General features: G+C 36.4%; 1 protein-coding gene across 1 annotated transcript; it reads right to left on the bottom strand.

The window, feature by feature from the left end:
• Positions 1 to 361: 361 nt before the first annotated feature.
• On the bottom strand, positions 362 to 21111 carry LOC123655543 (prolyl 4-hydroxylase subunit alpha-1). Its single transcript, XM_045591313.1, has 11 exons — positions 20903 to 21111; positions 19052 to 19197; positions 15605 to 15767; positions 13562 to 13743; positions 12329 to 12468; positions 11293 to 11441; positions 10260 to 10413; positions 3468 to 3692; positions 2897 to 2956; positions 2244 to 2409; positions 362 to 1643 (listed from the first exon to the last, which is right to left on the bottom strand). The coding sequence occupies exons 1-11, from the start codon at positions 21085 to 21087 to the stop codon at positions 1522 to 1524; spliced, it is 1692 nt and encodes a 563-aa protein (XP_045447269.1). The 5' UTR covers positions 21088 to 21111; the 3' UTR covers positions 362 to 1521.
• Between the last annotated feature and the right edge of the window lie 1226 nt (positions 21112 to 22337).

The following is a 22337-nucleotide window of genomic DNA, read 5'->3' as shown; positions in this document are numbered from 1 at the left end:
ATTATTTACTTGATCTATGGCAATTAAATACCAGTCTTATATTGTGTTAAATGTCTAATATTATTGAAAAAAAAAAATACCCGTTAGTCGCTTACTGTTTATGATATCATCTATTGACAAAAGTTTTTTTTTTTAAATTTACCCATGTAATCAACCTCATTATCACTACATAGTATAAAAAAAGTCGCTTGCCGCTGTCTGTACCTTAGATCTTTAAAACTGCGCATTTTGATGCGGTCTTCTTTAGTAAATAGTGATTCCAGTCTCCAGAGGAAGATTTATATGCATAATACATGCATAACATTGTAGAGGAACACTGACAGTTTTAGAGGTTTCTAACGTGATATTGTAAATAAAAACATTTTTTTTGCGCATATATTATATTTATTATATTTTATATTTAGTATCAGCATGGCATATAAATAAAATTATTAAGTAACGCACTCGTCACTAGATGGCGCAGACCTTAGTTACACGCTATCCAAGCTATACGGAAGAATTAATATATCTTCCTGGCTACCAATTATCAAAATGAGGAAATATAATTCTGATGACCCATAATTAGTCTCTAGCGCTTAATTCGTACACGCTCTTCATTGAGTATCCTTACTGTGTCTTTTGACTAGTTCCTTTCAGAAAGTCAGGTTCAATACTACTCTGTGCTCACATCGCTAGAATATACAGTATTCTATGGATACTCCTTCTTTTATTGCCTTCCTCTCGGTCCGTTCGTCGTATCTTCTCGTCGTCATACCGCACTCGCATCATTTACGTCATGCCCAAACTTACGACATTTCGTTAAAGCCATACGATTTTATATAAAAAGATTATAATTATTTCTTAATGAAATGGTACAACAGTACAAAATAACTGTATAATGTGTTAAAAATAATTGTATACATTTGTAGTTTACGACTACTTGTTTATTATATACAAAAAATAAATTCTTAAAAAACGTCATAGAGAGAATAATTACGACGACGGCTTATAACATATTATAATATAAAAGGCCTTTGTAAACAACTATAATAATTTTGTACACACAGTAACTATCATAAAACATTTGACTCAATACTTTTAAATAAATGCAATATAATGGCCATATATTTTTTTTTAAATTAATTAAAAACAACTATAGACTTATTACTTAAAATTAATAAAACATTCGACAAGGAGCGACAGCCTCTATAGCATTAATTTTACAATAAACTTAAATTAGTCTCGGCCTGGATAAAAACTATCATTTTAGGTAATAAATTTTGTATCAAAATAGGTGTTTTGGTAGCTGAGTAATCCTTTATTTTAATGTCATAGAATTTGTTAAGTGTAAAACAATATGATATTAAATTGAAGACAAATATCCCTACTTCAATGTTAGTAGTAACTTACTTAATTATTTTTTTATAGATTACGGAAATGACGAGTTTGAGTAAAGTACGTGTTTCAAATTTCATATTACGTTAACTCGTACCGATATAATGTATAACATTTATCTAATTGAAGTAATTTTTATATAAATATTTATCTAAGAGATTTCTTCAGCATCGGTCGCGGAAGTGGTCGTATTATGCCCTCAGATTGGTACTCGAGATCGCACGGTTTTATTAGCTCTTGGCCGCCCTGGTGAATCCATTTGTTAGACACTGCGAAAAATAATAAGAGAAATTTTCAACTTATTATGCATGATTAAAGTTGAATTAACGAATTACACATTTTTTTTCAAGGTCTGTTGTGGTCGCAGGTCGCGTAATAGCGTTTCGTATGTTGTTGGAGAACGTGTGGTAGAGAAGAAGATGACGAGGGCCACTCACCCCACTTGCAGCCGCGCAGCACGGGGCAGGCGGCGTGGCGCGTGGCGAGGTTGCCCTCGCCCGACGGGTGCAGGTCTTCGTAATAGTGTTCCGTATGTTGTTGGAGACCGTGTGGTAGAGAAGAAGATGACGAGGGCCACTCACCCCACTTGCAGCCGCGCAGCACGGGGCAGGCGGCGTGGCGCGTGGCGAGGTTGCCCTCGCCCGACGGGTGCAGGTCTTCGTAATAGTGTTCCGTATGTTGTTGGAGACCGTGTGGTAGAGAAGAAGATGACGAGGGCCACTCACCCCACTTGGAGCCGCGCAGCACGGGGCAGGCGGCGTGGCGCGTGGCGAGGTTGCCCTCGCCCGACGGGTGCAGGTCTTCGTAATAGTGTTCCGTATGTTGTTGGAGACCGTGTGGTAGAGAAGAAGATGACGAGGGCCACTCACCCCACTTGGAGCCGCGCAGCACGGGGCAGGCGGCGTGGCGCGTGGCGAGGTTGCCCTCGCCCGACGGGTGCAGGTTGAGCCAGAACACGGCGGCGCCGGCCTGCGGGAACACGCTGAGGCCCAGCTCCGTGAACACCGTGGCGCCGCCCTGCGCCACGTCCGACATCTGCACATGCCACGATTATTATAATTATTATATTTATGTACATATTTCCCTTTTATTGCGCACTAGCTAACCTGCATTCAGGCTGTATCATCCCACTGCTTAGCATATATCTCTCATTGCCTATGTGGAGACAAAAGAAGTATTGGAGCTTGATCAACCACGCTGCTTCACTGCAGGTTGACGGAAATGTTCCCTTCTATTAGTATCAATCGCTATCAGGTATTTATGATACAACCGGGACCGACGGCTTAACGTGCTCTCCGAAGCACGGTCGGGTGACTCACAAGGACATACATCCAAACCAGAAAGGAATATTTATACAAACAGAAATATCCATCCCGACCGAGAATCGAACCCGCAAACCGTCGATGCTTTAGGCGACTACTCGCACCACTACACCAGAGCGGTAGTTGTTAACTGACCTAGTAGAATATATTTTGCTCAAAAGTTGAAACAGCCAAAGACCAAAAATTTTTTTAATACTCACATAGAATAGAACCGTCGCTATACGGTTACCGTGGAAATTCTCGAATGCATTTTCTTGTTTCTGCAATATTATATAATACATAAATTACAAAAATGAACTGTTAAACCTTATTTTTCATTATATATATATATATTTGTTATTTATGTATATTATAAGTAACTTTTATTCATTTACAATTTTGACAGTAAGTCATGAGATTAGTATTTTCAAACAAATTAGTTCTCGTTCACCACTAGCTAATCTGTCGATTAGAAGAGACTCGCACCCGCGATATGTGGCAAATTAGTATTCTCAAACTGTTATCCTCAGCACGTATGATATGCACATATCATGACAGTACAGGGTTAGCGCGCATTATCATCATATCATCATCATCATCATCATCATCACCATTCAGCCTGTATCATCCCACTACTGGGTATAGGCCTCTTTCCCCACGTAGGAGAAAGATCGGAGTTTAATCCACAACGTTGGTCCACTGCGGGTTAGCGGATACGGCACAACGAGTGACGATCGCTATCAGATAGTTGCAGGTTTGTTAAAGCAAGTTGTAAATAAATGGGTGGCTCACGCGCGCGAAGTCGAAGTGCGGCTCGTAGTGGCCGCCGAGCCCGTAGTTGACGACCTGCAGCTCCTCGGCCGTGGCGAGGCTGAGGCCGGTGAAGGCGGCCACGCGGCGCGACACGGCCGCCACCGCGGGCGCCTCCTCGTCGCGCAGCCACGCCGACTTGCTGATGCGGTAGTGCGCCGGCACCAGCGCGCCCGTGCGCGGGTCGTGCACCGTGGCGCGCCGGAACTGCGCCCGACACACACGTCACACGCTTTGAACTAAAACCTCTACGCGCGCTCGACGGGGACTGAGCTGGTAAATGCGTGACGAGTGCGTTGCGAAAGTTGAGAGGGAGATATAAGTTGGTGGAGATAGAACGAGAGAGTCACGTTAAGTTTTGCTTCAGTCGTATAGTCCACCGATTTGAAATTTGTATCCTATGTAATTTTCACTATTTTATTATGTTTAAGTTGTGTATAATAAATTGTGTTATCTGTATATATTTGATTGCGATTCACTTTGTTTTAATTGAATATTACTAGTTCTTTTATTTAGAACTTTAAATTCTAAATTAATAATATTCAGATATAATAATAGAAATAAATAATTAGAATATTATAAATAATTCAGAATATTAATTAGAATATTATAAATAATTCAGAATGTATAATACGCTTAAACATCAACATTCTTTTTATAAAAATTCAAAAAGAATTTTGTTTAGCACCATGCGTATGTAATTTAATATAATATACTTAATAAATATTTTTTTAAGTATTTTATTTAAATTAATAATATTAATAGTTAAAAATGCTTTTTACTTTTTTGTTTTATATTTGTAGAGAATTATAACAGACTATTCGAAAAACAACTGATATTAAATAATTCTCCTCATAAATTCCCATCTAGTCATGATACAAAGAAGAGTGAATAAGCCCAATAATAAATAGATATCAATAACATACGCTCGGTCGTCTATTTCTAAAGCAATCAACTTAATTACTCTGTTATAGCTAACAACTGACTGATAAAGCTACATTTTTTTTTTCAATAAGTGTATATGTGAAACAAAATCTTTATACCCATTTTTAAAAAATTACACGGACGGAGGAGTATGAAATTTCGCACACTTATAGTTTAAATGGAGAAGGAGTACAGATTGGTAATATTTTTTTTTAAATTATGCATAGAAATACATTCAAACAATAAAAAAAACATTACACACTACTACGTATTACACATACACACGCACGCACGCACGCACGCACGCACGCACGCACGCACGCACGCACGCACGCACGCACGCACGCACGCCCGCACGCACACGCACACACACACACACACACACTAACACACACACACACACACACACACTAACACACACACACACACACTCTAACACACACCCACACACACACCCGGGGCTGAGGTGATACTGCTACCGGGCGCGTCTCCATCAGCGGATAGGAGAATGCTCGCCGCTCACATGAGCGGAGGGTAGGAGTGAAATAAAATAGCTCCCGCGGACAAAACACCCCAAGTTAAGACGTTAAGATACCGTGTCGAGGACTGCATGGCGTCAGGGACGTGACGTCGCAAACGGTTCCCCTGGGGCACCGGGTCCAACCCCAGGCGTATTTAGTGGCCTTACTCCAGCAACCGGGGCTCTGCTGTGAGTGGACGGAAATTTCCCTAGGTACTCGTGGGAACAAAATGATAAGTCTTAACATTAATAAAAACCAATTTGATCAAAGAAGTAACTGTGGCCAGGAGGCCCAACAAGCAAATGCAGAAGCAAGTGCGGACATGAAAAGGACGCAAGCGTGGGACCATCTTGAGAAGCTAATTGGAGAGCTCAGAGAGTTTGTCCAACCTAAAATAAACGTCCATAAGGAGATAAAAACCAAGGTGGCCAGTATTGGCAGTGCCTTCAAAAGACTAAAAATGTTGGAAGATACCCGACTTGAAGACCAGTCTCAAACTAAATTGACGCCAATAGACTCACGTATATCGCCAACACCTCGTGTGCGGAACATCACCGAGACAACCACAACGATAGACAACGAATTCGAAACTGATGTTGAGTCGATCACTGGAGAAAAACGTGATATTCGCAAAGCTAAACGGAAAGAGCGAACATCACCAGAATCGGGGAGCAAGAACGCGAAGAAAATGAAGGGAACAGGACCTACCCTGCTCGCTGAAAATAAAACAAAAACACCCGACACGAAGATATCAGAGTGGCAAACAGTCAAATCCAAAAAAGAGAAGAAGCCATCTCAAAGAAAGAAGCCAAAACAATCAGTGGAGAGGCCCAATGCACTGATTGTTCGGCCAAAAGAAAAAGAGAAATATGCGGATATACTCAGTCGGATCAAGAAAGATGTTCCCGATGAGCAAGTCCGCTCAACGGTAGATAAAATCCGCAGAACAGCGACTGGTGATCTGTTGGTCATCCTTACCAAAGAGAGCACAGACAAAGGTCACGGGCTGCAAAAAACCATTGCTAAGCTCCTTGGGAACGAAGCTAAAGTTATAAGTAAGGGACCGCAAAAGGAAATCGAAATACGAGACCTTGACGACACGACGACTAAACAAGATGTCCTCGAAGCCCTACAGAAAGCGGCTGGAGAAGATGACGAACTGACTCTGGATGTCATCAGATCACTGCGCAAGGCCTATGGCGGTACACAGACGGCATCAGTGACACTTGCAGCGTCAATAGCGAGGAAGGTCTTGGGGGAGCACAGCAAAATCAGAATTGGCTGGGTCAACTGCCGAATAAGAATTGTGGAGAGACCAACCAAGTGTTTTAGGTGCTGGCACTATGGACATCTTGCCGCTAAGTGTAAGAGCGACGTGGACAGATCCAATCACTGCACCGGTTGCGGAGAAGAGGGACACAAAATTGTCACCTGTAAAAAAGATGCCCGATGTACCTTGTGTCTCGAAAAGGGCAACACAAAAAATTGTGCCCACATTGCTGGTAGCAGCAGATGCCCAGTCTTTCAAGAGGCACTCCAGAAGGTGAGAAAAAAGAAACAATTATGAAGGTACTGCAACTAAACCTCAATCATTGTGAGGCTGCACACGATTTGCTCATGCAGACGGTGCGAGAACTAAATCCAGACCTTGTTCTGATTTCGGAGCCGTATAGACACCTCGTAACTCAACCATGGGAAACAGACATTACCACTAAAGCTGTGATTTGGGCCTGTGGTGGATATGCCTTTCAGAGTCCTGCTAATGGCAGTGAGGCTGGTTTTGTCGTCGCGAAGCTTGAGGGAATCTACTTCTACAGCTGCTATGCCCCGCCCAGCCTTTCACTCGACGAGTTCAAGAACTTTGTGCAACGGCTGACCGAAAATGCGAACCAATATTCCCCGATTGCAATCGCAGGGGACTTTAACTCCTGGGCAGTCGATTGGGGTAGTAAGGAGACAAACGCACGAGGAAAGGTACTACTGGAGGCAATGTCCAGCCTGGACGTAGTGTTACTAAACAACGGAGATAAACCTACGTTTGTCCGAGGAGAAGCGAATTCCATCGTTGACCTAACCTTCGTCTCCAGCAGTTTGGTTAAGGGAAACTGCTCTTGGGAGGTGATGGATACCTACACGGCCAGTGATCACTACGCACTATTGTGGGAAGTATCATCCGAGCAAAGCGCTGGAAGAGTACACAGGAAAACTAGGACAATTGGTTGGAAAATAAGTGCCTTCGACCTTGAAGTCTTCATGGTGGCTCTTAATAGAGAACCAATCAGTGATGGAAATGCTGAAAATATGGCAAAATATCTGATGAAGAGAATTACAGAAGCCTGCGACGCCTCCATGCCTAGGAAACGTGCTATAACCAGGCCTTCTTCGATGCATTGGTGGAACGAGAACATCGATAATCTCCGTAAAAAGTGTCTTAAGGCGAGAAGAGCAGCACAACGCTGTAGAAAAAGACCAAACTATGAGGAACTGGTGGCAGTATATAAAAAAACGCGCCAAAGATTGAACAAAGCCATCAAAGACAGCAAAAGACGATGTTGGAACGAGCTGATACTTGAGGTAGAAGACGACCCATGGGGCAGGCCGTATAAGGTGGTCATGACTCGTCTGAAGAGCCAGCCAATGCCATCGCCCACCTGTCCCAAACTCCTAGGCAAGATCGTTGCCACGCTGTTTCCCCACCAAATGCAACTACATCGTCAGATAGAGCAATATGAAACAGAAGAATTTCCACCCATTACAGAAAATGAGCTGTTCGAAGCGTGGTCTAGAGTAGGGAATACGAAAGCTCCGGGTCTAGATGGAATTCCAAATATTGCACTAAAAGCTGCCATCAAAGCAGTGCCTGGAATATTTCTTAACGTCTATAACAATTGCCTCACAGAAGGTACATTCCCAACTATGTGGAAACAACAGAGGCTAGTTCTCCTCCCCAAAGGAAAGAAACCTCCAGAAGAACCAACATCCTATCGTCCGCTCTGCATGTTGGATACTGCTGGCAAAATACTCGAACGCATAATACACAGGAGGATCGAAGCAGCAGTCGAACCGCTACTTGCCAGCAACCAATACGGCTTTCGGAAAGGACGCTCTACCTTGGACGCAATTAGCGTCGTCGTCAATACGGCTAAGGACGCAATCGCTGGAACCAGATGGAAGGGAGGTACCAAGAAGTACTGCCTGGTAGCAACGTTAGACGTAAAAAATGCCTTCAATTCCGTCAAGTGGGATTGCATTATGAAAGCTCTTTACGAAATGAAGGTACCAGGATACTTGCGAAGGATGGTTGCAAGCTACTTTTCTGGCAGGATCCTAAAATATGATACAAAGACTGGTCCGAAAACATACAAAGTCACTGGAGGAGTGCCCCAGGGCTCAGTATTAGGCCCACTTTTGTGGAATATCATGTATGACGGGTTATTAAAACTACAACTTCCAAAAGAAGCCAAACTCGTGGCATATGCAGATGATGTGGCCGTAGTGGTCGTTGCAAAGCATCTCGAAGAAATTACCTTCGCTTTTGACGCTACCATCGAAAAAATTAGCCACTGGATGAACACAGTTGGACTGCAGTTAGCGGAGCACAAGACTGAGGCAGTACTCATCACTAGCAGGAAGCGGCTAGAAACCATCACACTGCAAGTCGGAGCTCATGAAATCACATCCCAGCCGTCTCTTCGGTATTTGGGCGTTATGATTGATGCCCGACTCAACTTCAAGCAGCAGGCGCAGCACGTGGGTGCCAGAGCGTCAGTGGTCAGAGCGACATTATCAAGGCTAATGCCCAACATAGGAGGCCCGAAGCAGCGAAGGAGGGCGTTACTGACGTCTGTAGTAACATCTGTACTCACCTATGGAATCCCCATCTGGGCCGATGCGCTTAAAATACAGGAAGCACGAAGAAAAATTGCACCAGTATATCGGCTGAGCGCTTTAAGAATTGCCAGTGCTTTTCGCACAGTGTCTGACGATGCTGTCAACGTTATTGCTGGGATGCTGCCAATTGAAGTACTAGCCGAAGAACGGAAAGCCCTATACCACCGTAAAGTAACGACCGCACTGAGCCCTGGAGAACTTGGCAAGGAGGAACGACTAAATAGCATACGACGATGGCAATTGAAGTGGGATACCAGTACAAAAGGCAGATGGACCTACCGTCTTATTCCAAAGGTTGATGTCTGGTTAAACCGTAATCATGGTGAGGTCAATTACTACCTGACACAAATGATCTCAGGACATGGGTGCTATCGGGAATACCTCTATAAATATAAGCGGGATATGTCTCCGATATGCCCATCCTGCCCAGGAGTCAGTGAAGATGCGGAGCACGTGTTCTTTGCATGCCCTCGTTTCGACCTGTTACGTAGTACCTGGTCAAAGGTCCTTACGAAGAAAATTCAGCCAGAGTCTCTGATAGAAGCTATGCTATCGTCGGAGGCAGCATGGCAGGCGACAAGCGCTTTTGCGACGGAAGTTCTTCAGGAGCTCCGTCGGTTGGAAAGAAAGCGGTCGGAAAACAAAACCCGTGACATCAGCATGACGGAAGAGCAGTAGCTGGAGCCTCCCTCCACGAAGTAATGCCTAGCGGCGGTTCCGTGGGGGAAGAGGAAGTTGACGCCAGAGGTTTCTTCCATACCTCTGGGGAAGGAAAAAAAAAAAAAAAAAAAAAAAAAAAACACCCACACACACACTAACACACACACACACACACACACACTCTAACACACACACACACACACACACACTAACACACACACACACACACACACACACACACTAACACACACACACACACTAACACACACACACACACTAACACACACACACACACACACACACACACACACACTAACACACACACACACACACTAACACACACACACACACTAACACACACACACACACACTAACACACACACACACACACACTAACACACACACACACACACACACACACACACACACACTAACACACACACACACACACTAACACACACACACACACACACTAACACACACACACACACACTAACACACACACACACACACACTAACACACACACACTAACACACACACACTAACACACACACACTAACACACACACACTAACACACACACACTAACACACACACACATGCGTATATATACTTTTTTGTTTATTATTATAGAAAGTATCGTCTTTGACAACAGAACCTTAATAATGTGCAAACTTATAAATGATATAAATGATATTACCTTAAATTAATTAAGGTCAACTTATAAATAAAAACTTATGAAATTAGAACGGTCTACATGTAGCCAAAAAAAACTTACTCTGGGTTTAGCTAGCATCATAATTTCGTACGTCTCGTCTTCGGTCATGACCTCATGGAACACAATTATATCTGGATCGACGTATACGTACTCCATTTTAATCGGAGCTAATTTCAGGAACGGGTGATTCTCAGTCAGATAGCGACATTTCAATCTGAAATAAAAAGGGTCAACTTATTATGTAGCATACATTTTAGATATTATGCATATTTTAAATAGCAAAATATTATTATTCGTTATCACCACTAAATTGTTCTTGGCGCTAGTTTATATGTAAAATGCGCCGGACTATCAGCAAGCAATCGACGATTAGTACCGTCATAATATCTTAATTTTACTAGGCTACTAAAGTTATTCCTAACTAACCAACTTAAAAAATTAGATCGATTTTTCATAATATCACGTATATTTCTGCCAAATGTACTTCAGTTGTCTATTTGAATGTATATTAAATATAATAAAATATTAGGTAAAAAAACCCAATTCAACCTTAGGGGCAAAAAACGAAGAAGCAATAACTTAGCAATGTTGATTGAGCTTAATTGTTCTTCTTTGATTGCTATTTATTTCTACTAGTTATAAATGTAATTTTTAATAGATTTCTGTTAATAGAAATAAAAATAAAATAAAATATTTTATTCAGAGAGATTTTAAATAAACTAACTTGTTTTAATGAATCATCATCATATCATCACTTCAGCCTATCGCAGTCTACTGCTGGACTTAGGCCTCCATAAGTTCGTACCAAAAATAACGTGAACTCATGTGTTTTGCCCATAGTCACCACGCTGGGCAGGCGGGTTGGTGACCGCAGGGCTGACTTTGTCGCACCGAAGACGCTGCTGCCCGTCTTCGGCCTGTGTATTTCAAAACCAGTACTTGGATGGCTATCCCGCCACCGGTCGGCTTTTTAAATTCCAAGATGGTAGCGGAATTGTGTTATCCCTTAGTCGCCTCTTACGACACCCGCGGGAAGAGAGGGGGTGACTATATTCTTTACTGCCGTAACCACACAGCTTACTTTAATACTTACCGTTTGGCAACCTCAACTGGTATCTCCATTTCACCGCGACAAAGCGCTTCATACACTTTTCTTTCCTTTTCATACTGTGATGGTTCTGGTTTTGTCCCATTTTCTTTCTCCTGTTCCAACGTCACCTCTAACTCAGGCTCACCGGTATCCTTAAATAAATTACAATATTAGATTATTATTTTTTTACAATAAAACCAACTTCAATGATTCCGTTTATTCAAATTTTGTGTTAAGAAATAGAAACATTCTTGAAAAGATCGTACATGTGTAATATCACATTCTATAACGAGAAAATAATTATTGAAGTCAGTTTGAAATTGAGGATGACACCGAATAAAAAAAAAAATACATTCGAATTAAGAATATTCTACTTCTTCTTCTTTAGGGTTAATGGTTTTTAATAGTGCCAAATGAGCACAGATTTATTTTTTTGAGTAGTTCAATGACAAAGTATAAGTCAGGAATTAACCGAAAAAAATATTTATATAAAATTTTAATAGGCAATAACTTCAGGATTGAAGATTTCAAGAAACATATTGGAAAGAAAGCAGTCTGAAGATTAAAATAAATTTTATAACTTACACATGTACATTCTGAACCCGGAGGTCGTGGCTGGTAATTTATAAGATTCATTTACTTTATGCCCAATATGATAAATGCTACTTAATTTTAAGTTATGGTTCAGTTTGCTGTATTTGTTTTAGTGAGGGTTGGATAGTAGACTGTAGCAAAATCAAGACTACTTGAAATTAAGTAGCGTTTGAAGATTTGGTCATATAATTCAAAACCACATGCAATTAATAATTACGTTGTGTAATCTAACAAAACCTGTTGTAAACCAAGTCTCTTATAAGACAGGTTAATTTTTGTATACAATAAACAGAAGTTTTAGTAAAAAGTTTTTTAGTAAAAAACAAAACAGGAGGTCTGTAGATTCAGCTAGTGTGTATTCTCAAATTTACGTGACATTAGCGAAATAAAAAAAAAGTTATTAATCTTAAATAGGGGTTAGCTAATAAAAAATCTAGAGACTCACCCCACGTCGCATCTTTGTAAATTTACTCTCATTCTTCGCAAGCGCTTTGGTATAATGAGGTATGTTCCCTTTCGCTCGCTCGTGGTCCGGGGCCAGCGCCAGCAACTTGCGAGTCCAGTACAACGCCGCTTTAACGTCATCTGTTTTGTTATAAGAAATTATTGAAGTGAAACTTCTTTGGAATCGTTGTAAATGGAAACTCGGTGAAACGAAAATGCGTAACAACAAAGGAACAAACACATAAATCTATCTCAATTTCGCTCAAGGCGCGATTAACATGGCACTTGTTTTATTATATAGGTATATCTTTGTAAGCATTTTTCAGAAGTTTCACTTTTGCTATGTGTAAATTGCACAGACACAATTTTTTAAATTATTTACTTACACCAGTCCTAAACTACTTACACAAGTTCTATATTGAAAATGTTTTTACATAGTTGTCAATTGCGGTCTACAAACTTACAAAATATATTTTGACTCTTAAAATGTCGAAAAACACAACACATCCTTACAGTTTGAGACAATTTTTTTGCTATGATATGTAGGGGGCTATTTTTTACATTTTTCAGCTGCTAGATTGATACGGTAGAACTGTAGATGTATCGAGTTTATAATAAGGTTTTAAAAAAGTTAATTAATTCTAGCATTGGTCGTAGTGTGCAGCGTATTAATTCTATTTGTATAAAAAATTGCTGGAATATTTGTTAAGGAGCTTAAAATGTAATCAAATTAGTATCTGGCAATAAATACTGTCGATAAAAACAATTTTATATTGCTAACAATATACGTAATAAAATGAAACTGATATAAGAATCGGACGTCGGCATAAGCTAACGGCTATTTATACGTTTACTGTACACACTAATGCTGCTGCGACCATCCGCGAGAGAACGAAAGTAATCGACATAACCCGCAGAATTAAGAAGTTGAAGTGGCAGCAGGCTGGTCACCTGTGTCGAAGGACCGATAGGCGTTGGAGAAGACGTGTTCTAGAGTGGAAACCGTGTTAGCAAACGCAGTGGAACGTCCTCCGGCCCGCTGGACCGATGATCTACGTAAGATTGCCGGTGGAGGCTAGATCAGGATTGCGGAAAATTGAGATGTTTGGCGCGAACTTGGGAAGGCCTATGTCGACCAGTGGACTGCGATAGATTGAAGTGATGATATTTTGGCCATCAAAAAATAAGTAAGGTCTGTGTTGTCTGGGGTCTTGGACTACAAACTTAAACTCACCTAACAAGAAGTAAGTGAAGCTGATGTACTCCATTATATCAACATCAGTGAAGCTATAGAGCTCGTCATCATTGGGATATTTCTCTAGTGCCATTAACATCCAAGACAGTGCGTTCTTGTAGTCCTTCTCGGTGTATAACAGTCTGCCAAGTTCGAAGCAGTCATCGGAATTCATCGATGTACTGAAATTTTATAACAGTTAATGTTTATATAATTATACTAAGTGTATCTAACAGTTTCACTTACACAATTAATGTTTGAGAATTTCGATGAGAATCCTTCTTTAAAATTCAACCAATTTAATTTAGAATATTTTTAAATGGAAAAACGTAAAAGCATTTGGCGGAATGAAAAGTTTTTACTATTTGTTGTTCACATTGTTGTAGTTATATATCAGTTAAAAACTTTAAGAACAAAAGTTTATATCATCCCATATTATTTTAATTAAAGATTATAATAATGAATCTTTAATAGGAATAGTCACTGCAATGAATTCATTAACTTTTAGTGTATAACTTACTTTTTGGAATGTTTAAGACCAAACATAGTATGTTTAATATATTTATTATAAAAGCTATTACAATTTTACTCGGTGCCACTTTCAAGTAGGTATATCTTTAACTAATGTAAAGACGATATGTTCAAAATTGAACTGTTTATGAGCACAACGGGTCATTTTTTGAATATAGGAATGAACCTTTAGACGAAAAATATTTTTTTAAATATAAGACAAACTCAAGAGTAAAAGAAGTCAAAAAGATTTCTAAAAATGACTATGGGTTAAAAAAAAAAATTATATTTTGTACCAAAATTTAATTTGAAATTATACTTATTGTATTCCTACTTTAATATGAATTAACAAATGGTATTGTTATTTAAATGAGGTGTTGTTTAATGGTAAAATGATGTGTTGATTATTCACACTTTAAAGAATACTCTCTCACCATTTTCAAAAACAAGATAATGAAAAACATGATTCTTAAAGCAAAATGTTATTCTTTAAACAAACCCTTGTGTATACACATCTATTCAATGATAATTGACCAACACCCAAAACAAACAAAAACCAGCATATAACCAGTGGAAAAAACAAATCAAAAAACTTATAAAGAATAGAACTTACAAAACACTTATTGTTTGTTTTTCACTGAAAAATAATAATTTTTAATATCTGTAATATTTTTTTAAACTTTAATAACTAGTTGCGTAATTAGCGGTAGATCATCTTTGTTAAATCTATTTAAGTTAATAAACATTAAAAATTACTGAAATTATATTTCAAATAAAAATATTATACATTTCTTCAGGTTAATTTTTGTTTAGATAGTTATGATGAAGGAATAAAGTTAAACAGCAAACATTATTTTTTGTCGTGTTACCAAAAGATGCTGGGTAATGTACCACAAGATTGAAGGCAATGGCCCTTTAAATATACTCGCTTTCATTTATTCATTATACTTAAGGTAAACTTGGATCATACACTAATATTTAGAAAATTCAACCTATACACCTTTATTGTTATACATGTGGTGTTTACCTGTAGGTAGTTATTACATTTATTTTTGTAATATTTGTAATTATTTTTAAGTTATATTAATGTAAATGTAGTAAACTGTAGGTAAACGTGTTAAATAAATAAAAAATATAAAATACATTAGTTTATATCCATATATACACACGCTATATAATATTCTCGTTACAATAAATTTACTAAGACTTATATATTTATAGTTCTATACTATATACTTTGTGACTTTGACTAGCCCGTTGGCGTTGTTTGTAGTGCTTTCTTCTCTGAGTTCTGGTTTCTGGGTTGGGTGGTGGGTTCGATTCCCGCCTACGTATTGGTGCAATATTTGTATTTATTTATATATGTATTATTTCTTGTATATTATAAAAAAAATATGTAGCTATATGAGTCGGCTGTTATCTATAACACAAGCATTAAGTTGCTTACTTTAGGAACAGACGAACGATGTGAGCATGTTATAAGATATTTATTTATTATTTATCCTGCAAAATTATTGTATTTATATTACGTACCTGTACATAACTCCATTCAATATCCCTTGAGCGAGATCCTTAACATCGAGGTGGTAGGTCTCCTGCAAGCGTGTGAGAGCTTGCGCGGCGCCTGTGAGGTCCTCTAACGAAGGGTATTGCATGTCTGGATGAGGCTTCATTATCGTCGTGTTCCTTGCATAGTCTTGAAATATTAAATATAATTTGATACAGAACAGTGCTATGACTTGTTGATTTTACAGAAATGTTTTGATAGAAAATGGCAATATTTTTAAGTGACTTTTAAAAAGTTAAAGGTTATCTATGTTCATTAGTATGTGTTTGTTTTTGAGAGGCTAGATGCTCAACAAATTGAGATACTAAACGTATAAGAGAAATGGAAAAAAAACACCGCAATAATAATGATTTTATTGGATTTTGTATCCATTCCATTTCTTCGAGATTTCTAAATTGATTTGTACTTCTGTTGTCATGAGGATAAGTGCAAGCAATAGTTAGAATGATCTGTCGTGTCAGCTTGTAGGTTATATACTATAATTAAGATCATCAAGAGAATAGATGTGTTTTGTTTCAACGTAATAAAAACCTGAATTGATTATAATAATGATTATACATAATGATTATATATGTATGTATATAGATAAAAAAATTAACAAATGAAAATGGAAATCATATTCACAGTTGATGGTTTTACTGAGGACGTTGAACATATTTCCACAAATTTTTAAACATGATTGTCATTAAAAAAAAATTGTATAACCAATTGTTTATGTTCACAATTCGTTTTTATATCAGATACGGTTGTTTTGTATAAAATGCGAGTGTTTGGCAACAACAAGCTTTATGCACAGGAATTTCAGATAGATTTAAATAAAACTATAACAGGATCGTATATAAAAGTGTTAAGTTTGATAAAAAAAATGTTGAATGCATCGTACCTTTAACACTATTTTTTCTATTCCCAGGTTTGTTTAAGATAACAATTTAGGAATGTTAGCATTAATTAAGTTTTAATTTAAAAAAAAACCCAAAACGTTAAAAAGTTATAACAAAATGCATGTTTTCGCACCTTTAAACTTCTAGTAATAATTATAGGATATGAAAAAAACTTAATAGTTTTGCAGACATTTTCCCTTTAAATAATGTAATGTGCCAAAAACATATAGTCCGGTCAAATAGACTAAAAAATAGGGATGATGTCTAAATTGAACGGACTAATAACCCATTTATGTATCAGTCGAGTAACATTGATATCGTAATCTAGTCACGAGAAGAAGCTAGTCAAGACAAATATATAAAATTGGAGTGTCTGTTTGTAATATTAAAAGAACCACTTTTTACTTAATGCATGTGTATATGAACATGGTATATATACCAAAATAACATTATTTACAATTTTTGTCTGTCTGTTTGTTTCGAATATCTGAAACGGCTGGACCAATTTTGATGGGACTTCCCCTGGCAGATAGCTGATGTAATAAGGAGTAACTAATTTTAGAAATTTATTTATTTTATTACTCTGCAAATTGAACAATAACTGTTTTTGTTAAATTCCACGCGGACGAAGTCGCGGGCACAGCTAGTTTGATATATAATGAATCGTTTCAAAGGAAATAAATGAATTGTCTAGGATTCTTGCAAAATAAAACGGCGGTCATCACACGATTGTTTCATAATAAAAGTTCGTGATTCACGTTCTTATTCTTGTTCGAAAATGATTACGATTAAAGCAAAAGTACCCTTGCGAAATCTACATCTATACAAATAAATAAAATTAGAGTGTATGTTTGTAATATTAAAATAACCGCTTTTTACAATATGCCTACGGATGTATACACGGTACATATACCTACTAAAATTACATTTTTTACAATTTTTGTCTGTCTGTCTGTCAGTTTGACGGGACTTCCTGGCAGATAGCTGATGTAATAAGGAGTAACTTAGGCTACTTTTATTTTAGAAATTTATTTATTTTATAACTCTGCGAACTGAACAATAACTTTTTTGTTAAATTCCACGCGAAGTCGTGGCCACAGCTATAGTAATAAATAAATACTAAGCATTTTAAATGAATGTTAAAATTTTAAAGTAGCATGTAATGTAATGTTTGCTTACACGATGACAGAGTAAATATACGTGACGATAGCTAAACAGCTGTTTGCTGACACTAAGTAGGTAAGGTCGTGTGTTTTAAAAAAATATTTCATTAACAGTGTCACATAATTGAACGAAAAATTTTAAAAATGAAGTTATAAAACCTTCGTACAGTAAATAACAATAAAGGAGATAATCGGTATAAGGTATTTCTTTATTTTTTCAATAGGGACCACAAACAGAATTACATGTTAAAAAAATTCAATGAGGTGCTTATGCTTATGTAGCGCTACTTAAAGGCAGTTGCAGCATGTGCTTTAGACAAAATACATAAATCATAAATAATAAATAAATATCATATATATAATTTGTTTAGGAATATCGGCATACAAAATAAAAACAGCTAACGGGTGGATACTGCATAAAACGTGCAGCTAACACAACGTAGCATAATGACATTATTATTATATTAACCATAAAATATTCAATACTTACACCATAAAATACACATAAAAAATTTATTTAACGTAAAAAACGGATACGAACAAGTTTATCATGCACAAGTCGTGGGCCGCACTATTAATTATTATAAGATATAAATACATACATACAATATTATCTACGCGCTCCTTTTTTTTAGATCTTTCTCGATCCCATATGTAGCAGATAAACGAAACAAAAATAATTTTTCTAATCACGTTTTTACGTTAACTAAAAGTTTTTGTATTTATTTATTACTAGCTGTGGCCACGACTTCGTACGCGTGGAATTTAACAAAAAAGTTATAGTTCAGTTCGCAGAGTTATAAAATAAATAAACTTATAAAATAAAAGTAGCCCAAGTTAATTCTTTTTATATCAGTTATCTGATAATGAAAGTCCGTTAAAATCGGGTCAGCCGTTTCAGAGATTTGCCGGAACAAACAGACACAAAAAAAAAATTTGGTTTATGTACCCTGTTTACATTCATATTATGTATTTAGTAACAAGCGGCTATTTTAATATTACAAACAGATATCCCAATTTTATTTATTGTATAGATTTTTTTTAGTTAAATATTTTGTTAAAATAATTTATTTCGAAAATTGGAATTCAGGTACAGGCCTTATTATTTGTCAGGTATGGAACTAATATTACATCTAAGCCAATGACGATGAGGCATATAACACTAATTATTATTATTTTACATAGTATTTAAAAATAAAATCATAATAGAGACATTCTTTTAAAGACAAATGATTTGTTTTGTTTTTTTTTTCACTATTATATTATCTATTCACGTGTAGATCAACTTTTCTTCATTTTTAAGTAGTGTTTTGATTCTAAAAGTCAAATCTGAATTTAAACAAGTCAAAAAAAGTTAATAAATATTTACCTATTCCAGCTTCTATTCTCTTTGCCATGAAATCGATATCCGTCGTCAATCTCTTTATTAATGTAAATGCGTTTATTGGATTTCCCAAATAATTTGGTATGTCTTCCATAGCCTTTTTGTGTTCTGTTTGATATACTTTTAGGTGGCTGTAAGAAAAAAGTTAGCTATTATTTATTATATCCTAAATAAGAGTTACTTAATTCTAGCGCTGTATTTTATTTATATATTTTTGTGATGCAATATATAGTAAAGTTTTCATCTCGCTCGCATTTCTCCGACTTGATTTACATATAATATTATTTTAAACTGAATTTTTTGTTCAAAACAATAAAATATATCCTATATCACTCCTGAATAGTGTAGCGTTACAGAATAAAAAAAATTAAGCTATTATTAAGCTACGTTTTAAGCACTTTTCAGATATTAATTACTAAGTTATCGTTCAAATAACAATACAAGAAATTGTTAAAAACGCCGAAAATTGTAAACTAACGACAAAATACTACTACTACTAGTACTCGGCCATAAATGACACACATCGACCTTTGGTAAAGAGAGAATCGGCTAATTTCAACTTCGTAGAGCTTTTTCTCTGACGCACATTGTCTTTGTGATGTATCGAACTGTCAGTATTTCGTATGACAGATCTATCAGTGTAAGATCCCATAATTTGATTATTTAAAATATTTTGGCAATTCTTTATATGACTCTACTGCATATACTCGTATTTTGTCAATCAAAAAATAAGGAAGCTCTGGGATTCTGGGATCTTGGACTATAAGTATAACGCGCGATTCTTTCTAAAGATCGATTTGCATTGTTGTTTACATAACATAAACATCCATGGGCTCTTAAGTGCCCATGCCTTTTTTTATTTACATTTTAATGGTCAAACGTTGAAGCGTATTTGTTTCTACATTGCCGATTTACATTGTTTATGTCGGGTACTGTACAAAATATGCGATTTAACTCCATCACACAATATTTTTCTTCGCTTATTTGTAAAACCAATATTAGGAGATTAGTGGACAAATCAAAGCATCAAATATAGATATTACCCATATATAGGGAACTTTCAAAAGAAAAATTTACTTTGATAATTTATATCATTTTAACACATTTTTATTCATTAGCAAGCGAATTTATCGATTGTCAAAACATCTTTTCAAAACAACCTCTCCTAAAGACATACCATTGATTTTCGGTGGTTTGAAAACTCTTTTTTTCTCTTGTCTAAATGAAGTGTTGTAGTCCAGAGGAAAAATAAATAAATTTAAATTTAGTTTATCTATACTAATATTATAAAGAGGTAAAGTTTCTAACTGTGTTTGTTTGTAAGGTGTAATCTACGCAAATAGTGATCCGATCACGAAAATTCTTTTACTAACAGAAAGATACACTATTCAGGAGTTAGGTACATAGGCTATATTTTATTGTGATTGAACAAACAAATCAGTGAAAAATCTTTTATATGAAATTCTCGTGTCACAATGTTAATTACAATACTCCTCCGAAACGGCTGGACTGATTTTTATGAAATTTTGTGTGCATATTGGATAGGCCTGAGAATCAGCCAACATCTATTTTTCATACAGCTAAGTTATAAGGGGGAGATTAAGGGGGTTTAATAACATATATGGCAAAACAACTTTTGCGGGGTCAGCTAGTTGTTAATAAAGTTAACAGTCAGTTAAAACCTTGTGTCATTTGTTAGACTGCTGGTCAGTTTTTTTTAAAAGGAGAAAAATTAAGGCTTATTCTGAAAATCTCTCTGCTCTTACGCATTCATAAAACCACAGAACATAAACGTTAAAACCAATATCGTAAAATAAATGAGATATAAAATCTTACCGTTTTAAAACGTCTAACCGTTTCTCCTCGTATTCAATGTAGTCCTCTAAAGTTCCCATTATCATGACGTGGGTTTCCAACAGTGGTTCGATATCAGTCAAAGCGGTGAATACTTCTCCATGTGATGGAGACAGTAAAAATACCAAGTATATAGCAACAAGTGAGGTCTTCGCCGTTGAATACATTATTAATTTTTTAGCTAAAACAAAAAAGGTTTGTTATTGTCATTGCGACAAGGTTTACTTTTTAAAAGGTTTTATTTAACTTGCAATGTATATGTAGGTATTTATGTTTGTGTTTGTTATGCCGCAATCTTACAACACAAATTTGAAGCACATAAGCATCTTCAACCAATTGAGCTGAAATTTTGTTTGCACGTTTATTTTGGCTGACAAATACATGTAACATACCTATGTAGATGAACAATGATGATCTGATTGCTTTTAATTTTTAAAATTTCAAAACTTAATAAGTACGAGTACGTAAATCTTGCGTCAAGTTTTTATGTCATATAAATTGCGTTATGACTTTATATGTTGAAAGTTTTAAAGGAAAACTAAAAATAAAAAATAAAAACATGATTATTTCATCAATAACCAACACATTACAATAATAACACAGAGGTTGACTTCTTCTTTTGAGTCAAAATCAAAATCAAAAACAGCTTTATTCAAATAGGCTCCAAGAGCACTTTCGAATCGTCATTTTACAAATTAAAACTTTAAAAACCAATTATTATATTTGTAAAGTAAAGCTACCACCGATTCGGAATGTAGATTCTGCAGAGAAGAACCGGCAAGAAACTCCGCAGTTACTCTTTTGAAAAATAATATATAAACTGTGTTTTAGTACAAAATTAGTAACATGTTGGATAAAATACAGCGTCACTAAGTCCACACATCTTAATCAACTTAATCCTGTACCGAGTATTTTTTTTTTTTTTGAAAGCTTTATCTATTAATTATCTATTATAATAAAGTGCAATAAGCTCCCGTACCAGAAGGAGTCAATCTTCTATAACACACTCGTACTTAATAGAAAGTTATAAGACAAAACAAACTAATCTTTACAGAAAATACAAATATAAAGAAGAGAAAAAAGATTTTTTTAGTAATAATCTGTGTGTGTGTTTGTGTGTGCATTTGTGTACTTGCTTATGTGCGTATGTGTGGTTTTTGTGTATAAAGACTAAGTATTTAAATATTCAAACCTATTTACAAAATATGCTTAAATAAAACTTCTGTATCTTCATAAAACTCTATTTTATTCTTTTTAGGGGTATTTAAAATAAAAGATTGTCTTTTAATAAGTTTTTTACTTTTAATTTATACTCATTTATAACCAATTGAATTCATGGCTTTGTACGCGATACTTTTATAGACGGTACAAAATAAGAGGTCCGTTTGGACATTTTGAAAAATACCCTAAAACGCAA

This window comes from Melitaea cinxia, chromosome 8, assembly GCF_905220565.1.
Source record: "Melitaea cinxia chromosome 8, ilMelCinx1.1, whole genome shotgun sequence".
Lineage (NCBI taxonomy): Eukaryota > Metazoa > Arthropoda > Insecta > Lepidoptera > Nymphalidae > Melitaea > Melitaea cinxia.
The sequence above is the reverse complement of the archived record's forward strand: the minus strand, read 5'-3'. Positions and strand labels throughout refer to the sequence as shown.

Bases quoted from the DNA above. Each gene is read 5' to 3' on its own strand.
- LOC123655543 (XM_045591313.1), bottom strand. From the start codon at position 21,087: ATGTATTCAACGGCGAAGACCTCACTTGTTGCTATATACTTGGTATTT. The intron at 11,442-12,328 runs GTGAGTCTCTAG...AATTTATTTAAG, and splicing joins TTACAAAGATGCGACGTGGG to GATACCGGTGAGCCTGAGTT. The intron at 2,410-2,896 runs GTGAGTATTAAA...TGGCATGTGCAG, and splicing joins TAGCGACGGTTCTATTCTAT to ATGTCGGACGTGGCGCAGGG.